Source organism: Hippopotamus amphibius, chromosome 4, assembly GCF_030028045.1.
Source record: "Hippopotamus amphibius kiboko isolate mHipAmp2 chromosome 4, mHipAmp2.hap2, whole genome shotgun sequence".
NCBI classification, from domain to species: domain Eukaryota; kingdom Metazoa; phylum Chordata; class Mammalia; order Artiodactyla; family Hippopotamidae; genus Hippopotamus; species Hippopotamus amphibius.
In genome coordinates, this window is record NC_080189.1 from 6,308,807 (window position 1) to 6,324,715 (window position 15,909).

At 44.7% G+C, this 15,909-nt stretch overlaps 1 protein-coding gene across 1 annotated transcript; it reads left to right on the forward strand.

The window, feature by feature from the left end:
* Positions 1–7,156: 7,156 nt before the first annotated feature.
* Positions 7,157–12,897, forward strand: LOC130852152 (GTPase IMAP family member 5-like). The gene is made up of 3 exons (XM_057732895.1): positions 7,157–7,294; positions 10,854–10,902; positions 11,852–12,897. The coding sequence occupies exons 2-3, from the start codon at positions 10,860–10,862 to the stop codon at positions 12,730–12,732; spliced, it is 924 nt and encodes a 307-aa protein (XP_057588878.1). The 5' UTR covers positions 7,157–7,294; positions 10,854–10,859; the 3' UTR covers positions 12,733–12,897.
* The last annotated feature ends 3,012 nt before the right edge of the window (positions 12,898–15,909 follow it).

Genomic DNA, 15,909 nt, shown 5'->3' on the forward strand with positions numbered 1-15,909 from the left:
CTGCCCTCTTGTGGAGGAAGCTATCTAGGAGGCTCATGTGTGCTTCTTGATGGGAGGGACTGATGGTGGGTAGGGCTGGGTGGACAGAGCTCAGTAAGACTGTAATCTGCTTATCTGCCAATGGGTGGGGCTGTGTTCACACCTTGTTGGTTGTTTGGCCTGAGGCTACCCAGCAGTGAAGCTTACAGGCTCTTTGGTGGGGCTAATGGCGGACTCTGGGAGAGCTCACACCAATGAGCAGTTCCCAGAACCCCTGCTGCTAGTGCCCCTGTCTCCTCGGTGGGCCACAGGTACCCCCCCACCTCTGCAGGCAACCCTCCAATACCAGCAGGTAGGTGTGGTTTAGTCTCTTATGGGGTCACTGCTCCTTCCCCCTGGGTCCTGGTGAGCACACTTTTTTGTGTGCCCTCCAAGAGTGGAGTCTCTGTTTCCCTGAGTCATGTGGAGGTCCTGCAATCAAATCCCACTGGCTTTCAAAGTCTGATTCTCTGGGGATTCCTCCTCTCGTTGCTGGACTCGCAGGTTGGGAAGCCTGACGTGGGGCTCAAAACTCTCACTTTAGTGGGTGAACTTCTGCAGTATAACTATTCTCCAGCTTGTGAGTCACCCACTCAGCATTTGTGGGATTTGATTTTAACCCGATTGTGCCCCTCCTACCATCTCACTGCAGCTTCTCCTTTGCCTCTGGATGTGGGGTGTCTTTTTTGGTGAGTTTCAGTGTCTTTCTGTTGATTATTGTTCAGCAGTTAGTTGTAATTCCGGTGCTCTTGCAAGAGGGAGTGAGCACATGTCCTCCTACTCTGCCATCTTGATCCTCTCCCCTCCCTTGAGCATTTTAAACTGAACTTAAGATTTTTTCATCATGAATGTTTGCAAAGAATGCAGTTTCTGACACATTGTAGATATTAATATTTTAAAATAAAATTGCTACTTCTTTAAAAAATAATACAAATAACATAGAAGTTGGATACCAACCATAGCTATTTAAAAAATACATGAACAAGCTCTTTTATAATAGAAATTTTATACTTGTTCCTTTTTCTCCTTGACTGTTCATTTACATCCTCCACAGACTTGTAACTTATTATAATGGATCTTTCTGCTGGAAAATCTCGATCACCCTTGCATATATTTCTGCTACAAAAATATATATGAAAATTGAAAAAAGTTCCACGACTATAAAACTTTAAATGTAAAACATCTCTTCTGTATTTAAGTATTATTAGTACACAATTGATCAAAACAACACAAACATATCATAATAAATAATAACCTAACAATAAACTTTTTTGTTTTGGACATGCATCTCTCAGAATCAATGAGACTTTTCCACATTTATTTCATTTATGTATGCATGACTATTATTCTCTGCTAGAATGAGACAATGTTCAGATCAATTCAACTCCTTTTTTTGTTTTAATCAGTGCAGGCAAGAGAAACCTTGTTCACATAAATAAATAATAAGGAATAAAAACAATTTTTAATGGCAATACCACTCAATTTTCTGAATCCCTTCCAAGACAAGTGCCAAAAAACTATATAGTGATCCATCATCAATATTTAATTGTGTATTAATGGATATATCTGGCTTCCTTTTTGTTGAAAACAAAATAGTGTATACTGCTTGGCTTGCAAAAGGAGTTATTAACCAGTCATTTGAGACCTTAGATTTTTCAACATCTGGGAAATATTCCAAAAAGGCTTTGCCAAGACCTATCAAATGATTATATTAATCTCTTACTCTTTTGCTGAGAGGCCGAAAGATATCCATTTAACCTGGTATATCTAAAACATTTGGAAAAAATTGAAATATTGTAAACTTTGATAAACCTTTGTCACTGTATGTATTTTCATCTTTCAGTTTTATTGAGATATAATTGACATATATGTCACTGTATAAGTTTTAGGTGTAGAGCATAATGATTTGGCTTCCATGCATCATGAAATGATTATCACAATAAGTTTAGAGACTATCCATTATCTCACATAGCCACAAAATTAAAGAATAGAAAATAATATTTTTTCTTGTGTTGAGAACTCTTAAGATTTACTCTCTTAACAAGTTTCATGTATAGCATCCAGCAGTGTTAATTAGATTTGTCATGTAGTACATAACATCCCTAGTACTTATAACTGGAAGTTTGTTCCTTTTGACAGCCTTCATCCAACTTCCCCTCCCCCACCCCCTGTATCTGGTAACTACAAATCTGATCTCTTTTTCTATGAATTTGTTGGCTTGTTTTTGAAGTATAATTGACCTACTACACTATGTTAGTTCCTGTTGTACAACATAGGGATTCAATATTTTGATAACTTTCAAAATGACCACCATGATAATCTAGTTATTACTCACATCTTCTTCATCCATTCATCTACTGATGGGCACTTTGACTGCTTCCAATCTCTTAGCTATTGCAAATAATGCTGCAATGAACATCAGGTGCATATATCTTTTCTAATTAGTGTTTCTGTTTTCTTCAGATAAATACTTAGGAGTGGAATTGCTGGGTCACATGGTAGTTCTATTTTTAATTTCTTGAGGCATATCCATAACTTTCCATAGCAGCTGCAGGAATTTACATTCCTACCAACAGTCATGAGGGTTTCCTTTTCTTCACATCCTGGCCAATAATTGTTATTTATTGTCTTTGTGATGACAGCCATTCTGACAGGTGTGAGGTGGTACCTCATTGTGGTTTTGATTTGCATTTCCCTGATGATTAGCGATGTTGAGCATCTTTTCACGTGCCTATCGGCCATCTGTGTGTCTTTTTGGAAAAATGTCTATTCAGATCATCTGCCCATTTTTTTAAATCGATTTTTTTTTGATGTTAGTTGTTTGAGTTCCTTGTATATTTTGGATATAACCCCCTTTTGGATATATTATTTGCAAATATCTTCTCCCATTCAGTAGGCAGCCTTTTCATTTTACTGATAGTTTCCTTTGCTGGGCAAAGCTTTTTGGTTTGATGTAGTCCCATTTATTTATTTTTGCTTTTGTTTCCCTTGCCTGAGGAGACAGATCCAAAAAATATTACTAAGACTGATGTCAAAGAGCTTACTGCCTATGTTTTCTTCTAGAAATTTTTTGATTTCAGGTCTTAGATTTAAGTTTTTAATCCATTTGAGTTTATTTTTGTATATGTGTGAGAAACTAGTCCAGTTTGATTCTTCTTCATGTAGCTGTCCAGTTTTCCCCAAACCATTTATTGAAGAGGCTGTCTTTTCCCCATTGGATATTCTTGCCTCCTTTGTTGTAGATTAATTGCCCATATAAATGTGGGTTCATTTTGGGCCTCTGTAGTCTGTTTAGGCTATCTGTTTCTTCTCGAGCGAGTTTTGGTAGTTTGTGTGTTTCGAGGAATTGAAAGACTATTTCACCTAAAGTGTCAAATGGATGGGCATAGAATTGTTCACAGTATTTTCTTAATGGTTATTTAACTTCTATAGGATCAGTAGTAGTGTCACCTCTTTTATTGGTGATATTAGTACTTTGTGTCTTCTCTCTTTTTTCCTTGGAAAATATATTTTTAAAATTTTTTATTAATTTTTAAAAAAAAATTTTTTTGGCTGTACCACGTGGCATGTGGGATCTTAGTTCCCTGGCCAGGGATTGAAACTGGGCCCCCTGCATTGGAAGCATGGAGTCTTTTTTTTTTTTTTTAAGCTCTTTATTGGAATATAATTGCTTTACACTCTTGTACCAGTTTTTGAGGTACACCAAAGTGAATCAGCTGTATTTATACATATATCCCCATATCCCCTCCCTCCTGCAACTCCCTTCCACCCTCCCTGTCCTGGCCCTCTAAAGCATCATCCATCATCGAGTTGATCTCCCTTTGTTATACAGCAACTTCCCACTAACTATGTATTTTACAGTTGGTAGTGTATCTATGTCTATGCTACTCTCTCACTTCATCCCAGGAAAGCACGGAGTCTTAACCACTGGGCCAAAGGGAAAGTCCAGCAAAATATATTTTAGAGGTTTATTAATTGATCTTTTCAAAGAATCAGATTTTGGGTTCATTTTGCTTTTTTCTGTTTTTAATTTCATGATTTCTACTCTATCATTTTTCAGTCTTCTTGCTTGCTTTTGGGTTTGCTTTGCTCTTCTTTTTCCAGTTTCTTAAGGTAGATGAAAAAATACATTTTTTGAGAACTTTTTTTTTCAGATATAAGCATTAAATTCTTGCTATGGTCTGAATGCTGTGTTCCCCCCAATTCATATGTTGCATTAGTGAGGTACATTTGCTGCAACTGATGAGCCAATATTGATACATTATTATTAATTAAAGACCACAGTTTACATGAGGGTTCACTCTTGGTGTTGTATAGCCTGTGGATGTTGAGAAATGTATAGTGACATGTATCCACCATTATAACATCAGACAGAACACTTTCACTGCCCTAAAAATACTCTGTGCTCCACGTAGTCATCCATCTCCCCAAACCCTGGAACCACTGATCTTTTACTGTCCCCATGGTTTTGCCTTCTCCAGAATGTCAGAGTTGGAATCATACAGTACGTAGCCTTTTCAGGTGGCGTCCTTTACTTAGTAATATGCATTTAAGATTCCTCTGTGTCTTTTCATGGCTTGATAGCTTATTTCTTTTCAATCCTGAATAATATTCTATTGACTGGATATACCACAGTGTATCCATTCATCTACTGAAGGACATCTTGATTGCTTCTAAATTTTGGCAATCATGAGTAAAGCTATTATAAATATTCACATGCAGATTTTTGTGTGGACCTAAATAATATATTTTTAAATAAAGGGATGAGAAAGAAGGGCTTTCTAAGAATGATAGAAGCCATAAAGAAAACATCTGTTAAAATGTCCAGACTGAGCAAAAAACTTACCAGCGGCTAACTTAAGAGATAAACAGCAGGGGGTAGTATTTGCAAGACATTTGACACCAATTGACAGTTCTATGTTACTGAGCGTATTGTGAATTTAAATTAGAGACACACGTCTCAAACTTTTTGGACAATTTTATTTTGCTTTATTTTATTACCTGCATGCCTATGGCAGAAGAAAGATGTATTAGCGATCTCCTTTGGATCTGTCCAAGAAACATTATGAGTATTTAGACCTGGATTTCAATTTACATCCCACAATAAGGAAGCACGGTATTAAGTAAGACAACCATAATTCTACAAGCTTTGAGAGATGAACGGTTATTTTCACAGGGCAGAGCTATAGTTTTTGAGGACTGGATATCTTACAGACTTCTTTGTAGGAATAATATTTGCTCTTTTTCTCTGCAGCTGTAGGGGCAAAGGAACAATTTCCCTCCTTTTTTATTGCTGGTATTTCTTTCACCAGCAACGATGATTTGAAGAGCCATCACTAGAATTCTAAGTGCGAACACTGAAGGAAAAAGAGGAGTCCTAAATAGCCACAAAGCTCTAAATAAAGAAAGGAAAGGGGCAGAAAAGGAGTGTTAATCGGTGTTATATAAAGTAGGAAATATTTTGCTTTCTTGAGTCATAAGTAAAGGACTTTCTTGAATCAACAAGAAAAATACATTCAATTTAACAGAAAAAAAATCTGCTAAGTATATGAAAAGGCTGTTTAGAGGGAAAAGCAAACAATTTTCCCCAGTAGAAGGCACCCTCTCTTACCCTATGTAGTAGCTGAGGAAATGCCTGAAGATAGAACCAGGATGATTTTTTTCAACGATGAATTTGCATTTTCTCAAATGCACAGAAGTAGCTGGCGAGGACCCACAGTCTCTATGGTGTGGGCACGTGAGTAGCAGCCTGGGTAGTTTAAGACAGGTAAATGGACAGGTTTACCCCCACCATGAGAAACTCACGAGGCAGGTGTGGATTTGATACCTTTGAGCAATGTCTCTTTCCTGTGTACCAAGTATTTACAAAATATGTACTGAGATGACCGAATAAGTTGACTTCAGGCATAAAAATATTCATGAGAAACCAGTTAAGAGTTGATAAATCTCCAGCAAAAGGAATTATTTTTGTTTTAGAGCAGTTGATCTTTAACCCTTTTTCTGACCCCCTCCCCCCCACAACCAAAATGAGATAGAGGCATTTCTAGCGAGCAAAGAGAAAAGAATGTCTTCTGTATGTTAAAAGCATGCCTTTCTGCCTCTCAGCAGGAGGGCATATATCCACCTCATTCAGTGTAATAGCTATTATTATTTGAAAAGTTAAAATGACAGTAAAAATATGGGAGAATATTTTGTAAGTCAAGCATGGCTTTTGTTGCGAATGTGAAATGTGAGGGCATTATAAACGTCCTTCTCTCTAAGCAAAGAACCAAGAGCTACCTGTAGCTCAAAGCCCTGCTTATAGTGGCTTTTCCAACTTATAGTTCTGAACCCAAATGTGCAAGTAATGGTTCAAACTCTGCCTCCTTCACTCTAAAATTGTCTTCAGAAAGGTGGTGCTTCAGCCCCCACAATCTGGGGGCCCCCAGCAGGGCCTTTGCATGGAAGCATTAACCAAGGCAGTAGGAGGGCACCAGGGCACCCCTACCCCTTAAGTGCTTATCAGTTTTCTTAAATCACACTGTGGGTGGGGGTGGATGTGTCCCTGGCTTCTGTGGAAATGCAAGTCCACCTAGGTGAAAAAAACATAACAAACTTTGTTTCCTCCTCAGGTCAAAGCACGGGTGACTCGAGGGCAGGGCATTTGACAGAGAAACAAGAGAGGGAGCCAGAGCCATAGAAGGTCTCAAAGCAAGATGCCTGCCTTCTGTTCAGCCTTTGCTGCCACCTGAAATTACATATAAGAAGCTATCTTTATGCAGGAGAGGTAAATGCTGGGCGTGGGGAGATGTGAGTCTGTCCAGTTTGGGCCAGTGAAAGGCGGCGGATGCTTGGTTTGGGATGCAGCTGTGCCCCAGATGTTCGTTGGCTTCCCTGGGTCTCCAGACTAACTCAGATGGAGACCTTGCTCTCCACAAAAGCCTTACAAAGATGTGGTGGGGAGAAGGAAATGGAGCTGTTATTGAAAACAAAACCAAACCAAACCAAAAAAAAAAAAAAAAACGCTTCCTCTGGCGTTTCAGTCTCGGAGGGCATTTGAGTCACTTCTGAGGATGGCTTGGTGAGGAAACTCACGTTGCTCTTTTCCTGCCCCAGGGAACACGGTCCTTCCTTCTCTCTCTCCCACAGATAGATTGGTGGCCAGGTTTTTTCATCTCCCAGTGCTCATGTGTTTTTGTGAAGAGACTAAAAGCCAATGAGAGAGGCTGTTCGGGAGAGGAGGGAAGATTGCAGCAAGACTGTCTGAGAGCTTGCAGGACTTTCCAGGACCTACCAGGTAACAGGGCTAGTTCGTCTCTCCTTCTCTCTTTCTCTCTCTCCCCCTCCCTCCCTCTCCTCTCCCTCTCACTGCACTTCTCCCGGTAACAATCTGTGTCAATCTATACACTTGATCTTTCTAAGCCTCAGTTTCATTATTCCTAAATTATTAGGGTCAGGAATTATATACCCTAAAGCCCCGAATAACTGCAAGCAGAAAATATTACTGGTGCTATATTTTTCAGAACCTTAAATTTTGCACAGAATGAGCTCAGACAGTAGCCTGCTTGCTTATTTCTTGCTTTTGTGTGCAGGCGTTTTTCACACATGCACCTAGTGGCTGCTGCACGTTCTCTACACATTGCTGGGTGAGGGAGGATGGTCTGACCCTCCTCCCTGCAACCTGCTCTCAGAAGTCATAGGATACCCTTTGAAGGATGGGCTGAAAACTTGCCTTGTGATTTTAATCTGACTTGATGCCTGTGGCTTGTTTCTGTTGCGTACACCACTCCACTTAAAGGAAAGTTTCTATTTGCATGAGGGGAGAAAGATTTCAGGAACAGGACTCAAGGTGATCTGCTTGGGTAAAACATGTGTTTTATTTCTGAGAAAGAAATAAAATTTGTTTTAGAAGTGATGTGACCCGCTCATTAACCAGCATGGCGTTACGAGGGCGTTATTCCTGCAGGCCTACTCTGCCTGGTACCCTGTGACAGTGACCGTGTCTCACAATGGCATCTTCTTTATGATTCTTAATCAGCGTGTCACCTTCTCCAACGCACTCCCATGGGCCCAGTAGGGAGGAGATCCTGAGTACTTTTGGCAAGTGAGAGTGAGATAATCTGCCCAGGTTTTGGCCCGTTTCAGTCCAGTTTCAGGCTGTTTCACAATTTTCCCAGGGGTGCCTCTACCTTTCCTGTCCCCACGTGCTCCTTTCAGCCCTGTTCAGTGGAGATGTTGTGGGAAGTGGGGCTTCCCATGGGCGGTAGACGGAATCACCTTCTTTCCCAGTCTTTGGAAGGAGCTGTTCCCTAAACTGGTCCAACGGTCCTCCAAGTGTAGGGAGAGAAGTGCTAGTGAAGCCAGGTATTTAGTAAAGTCTTAAATGAACGAATGGAAGGATGATGGATCTACAATGAGGGGGCTGGGTTGAAGGCCAGGAGGAAGCACAATGATGGTGATGTTGGGAGGGACCGATGTGGCAATAAGGGCACAGGGAGCTGCAGGGGACAGAGCAGGGGAGGGTGTGCAGCTGGGACACAGCAGCAGCCTTCTGGCCAGAGGTGTGGCCATTTGGACTAGAGAGGGAAAAAAATCCTCAAAAAATTGTTCTTGAGAAGGGGCCCCTTTTTTCACTTCTCTTTCTACTCAGGCTAGACTCAGAGATAGCAGCAATTTAAGCCTCTCATTCTTGGAAGAGATGGCTGGCTACCAGTCGCTTGGCCATATACATCACGTGAGTAGCACTGCTTGACCCGTTCCCGAGGGACTGAGGGACAGCCAGGGGAGACTCGTCCCTCCCAGCACTTGGAGCAGGTGGCACGTTCTGGTCCTGCCTGTGCTCCTCGTTGGCCGAGAGACACCTTGAAGGGGTTGCCATCTTTTTCTGATATCCCTTCAACCCGTAGTCCTGGGTGCAAGCAGCTTCACGCCATTGCTGTGTTACCTCCCCCCTGAAGCCTCAGTTTCCTCATATTTAAAAGATGTGGACAGTGTCACCTGATTGCTCTATGAGTCCAGGCATATCAGCTCCAGGCCCCCGTCCAGCTCCCCTTTCAGCATCACCTTCTCTACCCCTCAACATTCATCTTCTAGTCACTTACCTGGTACCAGCGTGATGCCCTCAGATGCTTGGGAACCCCCCCTTGCTGGTCCTCTCAGGAGACCACCATTCAAGATGATCCAAGGGCAGTACATGAGAAAACAGAGCACCTTGGTTTCAAGATCAGCAGCACAGAAAACAAGTTCATATCTAAAAAACACGGGTTTCCCCATTTGCCACCTCCTGTGCAATCACATCCTTAAAAAAAAACAAAAACCCTATAGACTTTGTGCTTAAAAAAGACCCAGTCAAAGATGAGAATTATTTTGAGGTTTGCTCATTCTCCAAGTTTCAACAGAGAGAATTAGCTGGATTGATGTACCAGTTTTCTCCAGAAAAACAGAACCAATAGGATATATGTATGAAGAAATTTATTAGAAGGAATTGGCTCACAAAATTATGGGGGCTAGTATGTCCAAAGTTTGTAGGGTAGACTGGCAGGCCAGAAACTCAGGTAGGAGCTGATATTGAAGTCTTGAAGCAGAATTCTCTTTTGGCTTGAAAATACCATTAGAATAATTTACAAGATATTACTGGGAATCTGTCTGATAGAAGCTGAATTTTGACATTCAAATTAAAATAATTCCCAAGTTATTTATTTATTAAATTATTTTTCCTTCAAAGGTAGTCACTGTGGTCAGTTTCACAGTTGGAGGGGCTAGATAACATCCTATATAGCGTGATCCCAAGGAGCGAGGAGGAAATCTGCTTATTCCAAAAAAGTATTTTTTTTGGTTCATCTCTCTTAGACACTGAAATTCCACAATTAGAGATTCATTCTTAGCATTAACTCCTTGAGCCTTAGAAAATACTCTAAAACCTTGCACACAGCAAGGTCCTGATGTAATTTTGGAAAGGGTTGTGAAGGTCTTTCCCAATAGTGAAGCTCAAGTTGTCACCCTTGAGTGGGGCCATCGCTGAGCACAGGAAGTAGGAAGTAGGAAGAAAAAGGAAGATCAAGAAAAAGGCACATGGGGACAATGAAAGAAGGGGAGTGGGCTGGAGAGAGATGCCTCTGAGGTAGCTACTGGTCTAAGATTATTTGGGCTGAGAACATGGAAGCGTAGATCTTTGGTAACATAACAGCTGGTCTGAGCCTAACAAATCAGGTCTTCCCTCTGTTTACTGGATGTACGCTCCATCCCATTGCCCACCTGGATTCATGACAATCTCCTACTCCTGGCGTGACCAAGTCATCCCGGTCTGCCTGGGACTCTCCCAGGTTCAACACTGAAGTTCCTTTGATCAGGAGATCCTCTCAGTCCTGGGCAAACTGGGATGATCGATGACCCTCTATACCACCATCACTATGGAAACTTAGGGAAGAACATCTTTTATGACTTTACCCAAGGGGGAAACTTTGCCAGGTGATCTTGACTTTGGGTGTCAGGACTGAGACCCTGAAGGCAGAGCCAGGATGCCAGGAAATGACCAGTTTCCTTGTTTGGTCTTCTGCGTGGATAGCACGTTTTCAGTGCATCCTGTCAGTAGCTAAATACAGGTGGTGGAGACCACGTGCAGGTGCCCTCGTGTTGGGACTGTCTGTATACTCTTGGCGAGGAAGCTCAGTCTAGGGCCAAGAGTAGCTGAGGGTCAGCAGACCTGGGTTTTAGTCTGGGCTCGTCCATTACATTGTGTGTGACCTTCAGTAGTTGGTTTCTCTCCCTTCAATCTCCTCATCTATAAAATGTGGTGGTTTGTGTTGGATGTCACATCCGACTCCAGTATGAACAACACCTGCCTGTTTTCTCTCTAGAACAAAATGGAAGGGCTTCAGAAGGGTGGAGAAGACACCTGCACCAAAGGTAAGGCCTGGTGGAGCCCTTCACAACATGTGGGGCCATGAACTCAGTTCTTGGGCAGCAAACTTCCCACCTGTGGTGAAAGGTACGAGACTAGAGTCACCTAAAGATAAGGAAAATGCATTTTCCCCAAGAAATAGAACTTATTAGGCTATTTGCTGTCATGCTCTCCTTATTGAGGGCAAGTTTTTTTTCAGATAAAACACTGCCATCTTGTAAAACAGAGACCAGGCAGGGATGGGAGGAGTTGAAAGTATGGGACAAACAATTAATTTAGTGGTTGTAGGAAGCTCTGAGCATCAGAAAGCCTTCAGGATGGGAACTGAATAGGGAGAAAGTTCTGGAAAGGGTGGAAAATTCAGCATCCCAAAAAGAATGATCCTTAAAGACTTTGGCCAGCCGGGATGATTTTTTCCACCAATGCTGTGTGAGTTCCCTTTATTCTCTATGTAAGAATATTCACTCTGAGCCCAGCCCTGTGGTGGGAATAGAGAGTGCGATAGCCTAGTTGATCCAGGGATGCCATTTTCTCTGGGTCTCTTCCTTTTTATCTTTTGTTCTCGTCCTCCTCAAAAGGCTCTTTTTGTCAGTTCAGGTTACTAAAACAAACACCACAGACTGGGTGGTAATCAACAAATATGTATTTCTCACTGTTTTGGAGGCTAGGAGATCCAAGATCAAGGTGGGTCGATTTGGTGTCTGGGCAGAACTCACTTCCTGGTTGCTGTGTCCTCACCTGGTATAGAGAGAGTGTTCCAGTCTCTTTCTTTTCTTAGGACACTAATTCCATCACAGAGTTCCATCCTCACGCCCTCATCTAGACCTCATCACCTCCCTAAGACCCGCCCTCCAGATACCATCACACTGAGGATTAGGGTTTCCTAATGAATTTGGGTGGGGGACCTATTCAGTCCACAGCAATTGCACATTAACATTTCATGTGCTCTGACAGGTGGAGGAAGAGAGAGCTTCAGTCCAGGAGAATCTTCGCTGAGGATCATCCTGGTGGGCAAAACAGGCAGCGGGAAAAGTGCCACCGGGAACAGCATCCTCTGCCAGCAGGTGTTTGAGTCCAGGCTGGGGGCCCAGTCGGTGACCCAGAGGTGTCAGGGGGAGACCGGCACGTGGAACGGCAGGAGCGTCCTGGTGGTGGACACGCCCTCCATCTTTGAGGCCAGGGACCCGGACCGAGCGATGTACGAGAACATCGGGGACTGCTACCTGCTCTCGGCCCCGGGGCCACATGTGCTGCTGCTGGTGACCCAGCTGGGGCGCTTCACCGAGCAGGACGTGGTGGCCGTGACCAGGGCGAAGGAGGTCTTTGGGGCCAGAGCCCTGAGACACATGATCGTCCTCTTCACCCACAAGGAGGACTTAATGGAAGAATCCTTGGATGACTATGTGGCAAACACGGACAACCTCAGGCTCAGGGCGGTGATCCGGGAGTGCGGGCGGAGGTACTGCGCCTTCAACAACCGGGCCTCCGGGGACGAGCAGAGGGAGCAGCTGGCCCAGCTGATGGGCGTGGTCGAGGGGCTGGAGAGGGAGCACCAGGGCGCCTTCCTCAGCAACGACCTCTTCTCTGATGCACAGCTGCTGCAGCAGGGCGGGGGTGACGCCCGTGCAGAAGGTTACACGCGCTACCTGGCCAAGGTGCGGTCACAGGTTGCAAAGCAAACGCAAGACCTGAAAGAGGCCCAGAGAAACTGTGCCTTCAAGGCGTTCCTCCGAGTCAAAAGCTGGGTCGCTGTGCATGGCGAGCTTTGTGTTTGTGCTACTTGGTGCAGCTTACTTTTCATTCTCATTCTGCTTATCATCTGGTATAATCTTTAATTCTGTGTGTCATCCGTGTGTCATCTGTGTGTCAGAACCATTTCTCAAGCATCACCTCACGGTCTCATGGTTCTATTCAGAAATAAATTCTCTTGGTCTGCAGAGGACGTGGTTTGTCATCTCTGCAGATCCCATGGCCCCTCTTTCTTGTCGATTTCTGGCTTGGTTCATGCCTCCACCACTCCCTGGGTGAAGCCACGCACTTCAGAAGAAGATGACAGTGGCTCAGTTCCAGGGGTGCCTAGCTGGTCTGTATACAATCCCATGTTGTTTGCAGTGAGCAGCTCGGGTGTGGGCCTGAGACCCAATTCAGGCCAATGGGAAGTGAGTAAAAAGCCTGCAGAGGTGGGGCCAGAAGGTCTCTCCTTGCCCAGGAGAGACCCCATAGAGAGACAGTCTCTTCTTCCTCTGGACATGCTTGGATCTGAGTGTAATGCTTGAAATGACAGCAGCCATGCGGCTACCAGCCTGAGGCTGAAGGCAACACTTCAAAGCCAAGCGGAGTGATGAAATTAGCTTGAGCCCCTGAATCAATCAGCCCTGAAGCCTACCCTGTCTCTGGTTTTCCAATTATGTCAGCCAATTAAATTCCCTTATTGCTAAAGCTGTTGGAGTTTGGGGTCTATTTTACCTGCATTTGAAAACATTTGAACTAATAAAGAGTTCTCCATATCCTTTAAAAAAAATCCTTAAATCTATCAGAACTTCCCTGTTTTCATGCTTCCTAGGAGAAAGCGAATTGAGAATACATAAACAAGTTTCTCTTTTTTTGTTCCTAGTATCAGGAAGGACCTCCCTCTACAACTAAAGTTCCTGCTTAGAGCAGACATTCACTGAATCCTGAAGAAAATGAAAAATCCCTAGAGTTGGATTGCTTTGAAAACGACAAAGGGAGGGGGCAGAGGAAATGGAATGGCCCCTGGGAGGGTCTCTTCCGCGCTTCCTTTACCCTTTGAGTGAGAAACAGAGCTCATGTTTGAACACTTTCCAAGGAGCTACTTTGGGGAACATTCGTGTGTGAGTGAAGTTTGAGCAAAACTCTTTCTCCTTCTCTACCGTAAGATATCCTTGGGTTAACCCTCCAGCTTTATTCTCCTTGGAAATCAACAAAGGTGTAATGCCCTCTGGATTACTGGACAATGCCGCTCCTGGGGAGAGATGCTTTCTTGGTGCAGGGAGACCTGGGAATGGACCATCTACACACCATCCTCCTGCAGCCCTGCTCCCTAATACTTTCTTGGGCCGAGTTTCTGCCTGGTCCGGATGCTTTCCCTGGAGGGAGGATGAGACAGCCCAGCCCAGAGGGCTTCAAGGCTGGCACGTCCAGATCCAAAGTCTTTGCTTTCCTCTCCGCAGCCCAGTCTCCCTCTGAGGGTCCGAGGCAGTGCAGGGAGCCACTGTCGCAGGGTGGCCAAGATGGAAATCTGGCTCCCTCCCAGACCTTGCTGCTGGTGCCCGCACTGTGCCAGTTCCACCCCGTCAGTGTCTCCCCTCCAAGTCCTCTCCTCTCCTTCCCCACGCCTCGTGTTATAGCTCAGACCCTGATGGTGGAGATGGAATTCTTTTCTTCTGAATGTTATCCTTTGTTCCCAGACTCACACTTATTTAGTCGGCCACACTGCTGCAGCGTGATCTTCCTAAAACTCCTAACTTGCTTAAAAGCCTCCGGGAGATAGCCCTTGAACCCTGGGGACGATGCCCAGGGCCCCGGCCAGCCCAGTCCCTCCCTGCACCCCTCCTTCAGTGATTCTCATTCCCTCCCTTGATCGTGGGCTCTCTCTGCCCGAAGCGAGTCCCAGGAGGGGCCAGCACGCTCCCAGATGCCCCAGCCCCACCCTGGCTAGGGCGCCTCTGTCCCCCACCCCTCCGCCCTGAGCCCACGCTCTCCTTCTGGCTGACACCCCACTGCCAGACAAATTTCTCTCACACCTGGTTTTACATGCCTTCCTCCTCTACCGTGCAGCTGCTTTTGTGGAGCGGGGACCTCACCTTATTTCTCTTATGTTCCTGATGCTGAGCAGAGAGCAGTACTCAGTACTCACACACGTGTCAGTAGACCGGGGACTGCATGAAGTCCAGGAAGGGAAAGGCCAAGTTAGGTCGGACAGTTTGGGAAAACTGCAGTGAGGAGGGGTCCTTGGTCTGAGGACTCAGAGTTCCTTGGGGTTTTGAGGGTTTGAGGAGGTCATGTACATAACACTGCTTGCACAGGATCAGAATCAGTGATGGGGGAGCACGGTGGAGGTCACATACATCTTTATCACCCGTGGAGGTTTGGAGAACGATGCTTGGGCATCACGGTGAGTTCCTGAGACTCACTCCAGAATTCATCACTTACCCATCCAGTCACAGGCTGCCGGGGAGGACTGCGGGTCTCCCCTACAGGGTACGAAGGAGCGGGAGTGGGGTGGGGCAGCTATCCAAAAGAAGGAGAAAATGGGGAGGGGCCACCCAGGGCCCTTCTCATCTGATTTCTTGTTTCCACTGACTTCCTGCCTCTGCTCAGACTTCACCCCAATGTCCGCCCTCTTCTCTTTACTACTGTTGAAATGTGCAGCGCCACCCATTCCCCAGGTTTCTACAGATTTCACACATGATTGTGCTGACTTTGGGGTTCAAGATGTTCCCCGACAAGGCAGCTCAACCCACGATGGAAGACTTCCTCTAAGATGGGGTTGGCAAACCACAGCCTGCAGACCAGAGCCAGCCTGCTGCCTGTTTTGTATAACCTGTGAGCTAAAAAGGGGCTTTTACACTTTTTGAAGGCTAAAGAAATCAAAAGAAGCATAATGTTTCACATATGAAAGGGACACGAAATTCACATCTCATAAAGTTGTTTAGGAATGCAGCCTTGCCTGTCACTTCCATCTTGTCCATGGGGAGGAGAGCTGAGTGACTGCAAAGGGGACCAGAGAGTCGCTAAGCCTAAAATACTACACTCACCATCCGGCCCTTGCCAAGCCCTGCTCTAAGAAATTCCAGTTCCTTAATTTCCCAGCCACTGACCTGCAGAGACGCCCTTCCTCTCCTTCCCCCCTCACCCTTAGGCCCCTTCTCCTTTCTCCCCTAGCCTCTTCATGCCCCAGAGACCCCCCCCACCCCAGAACATCCTCAACTTTCTCTCTTGTGGGGTGCTTTTTTTTTTTTTTTAACAATCTATGAGGAAGTCAGAGTATG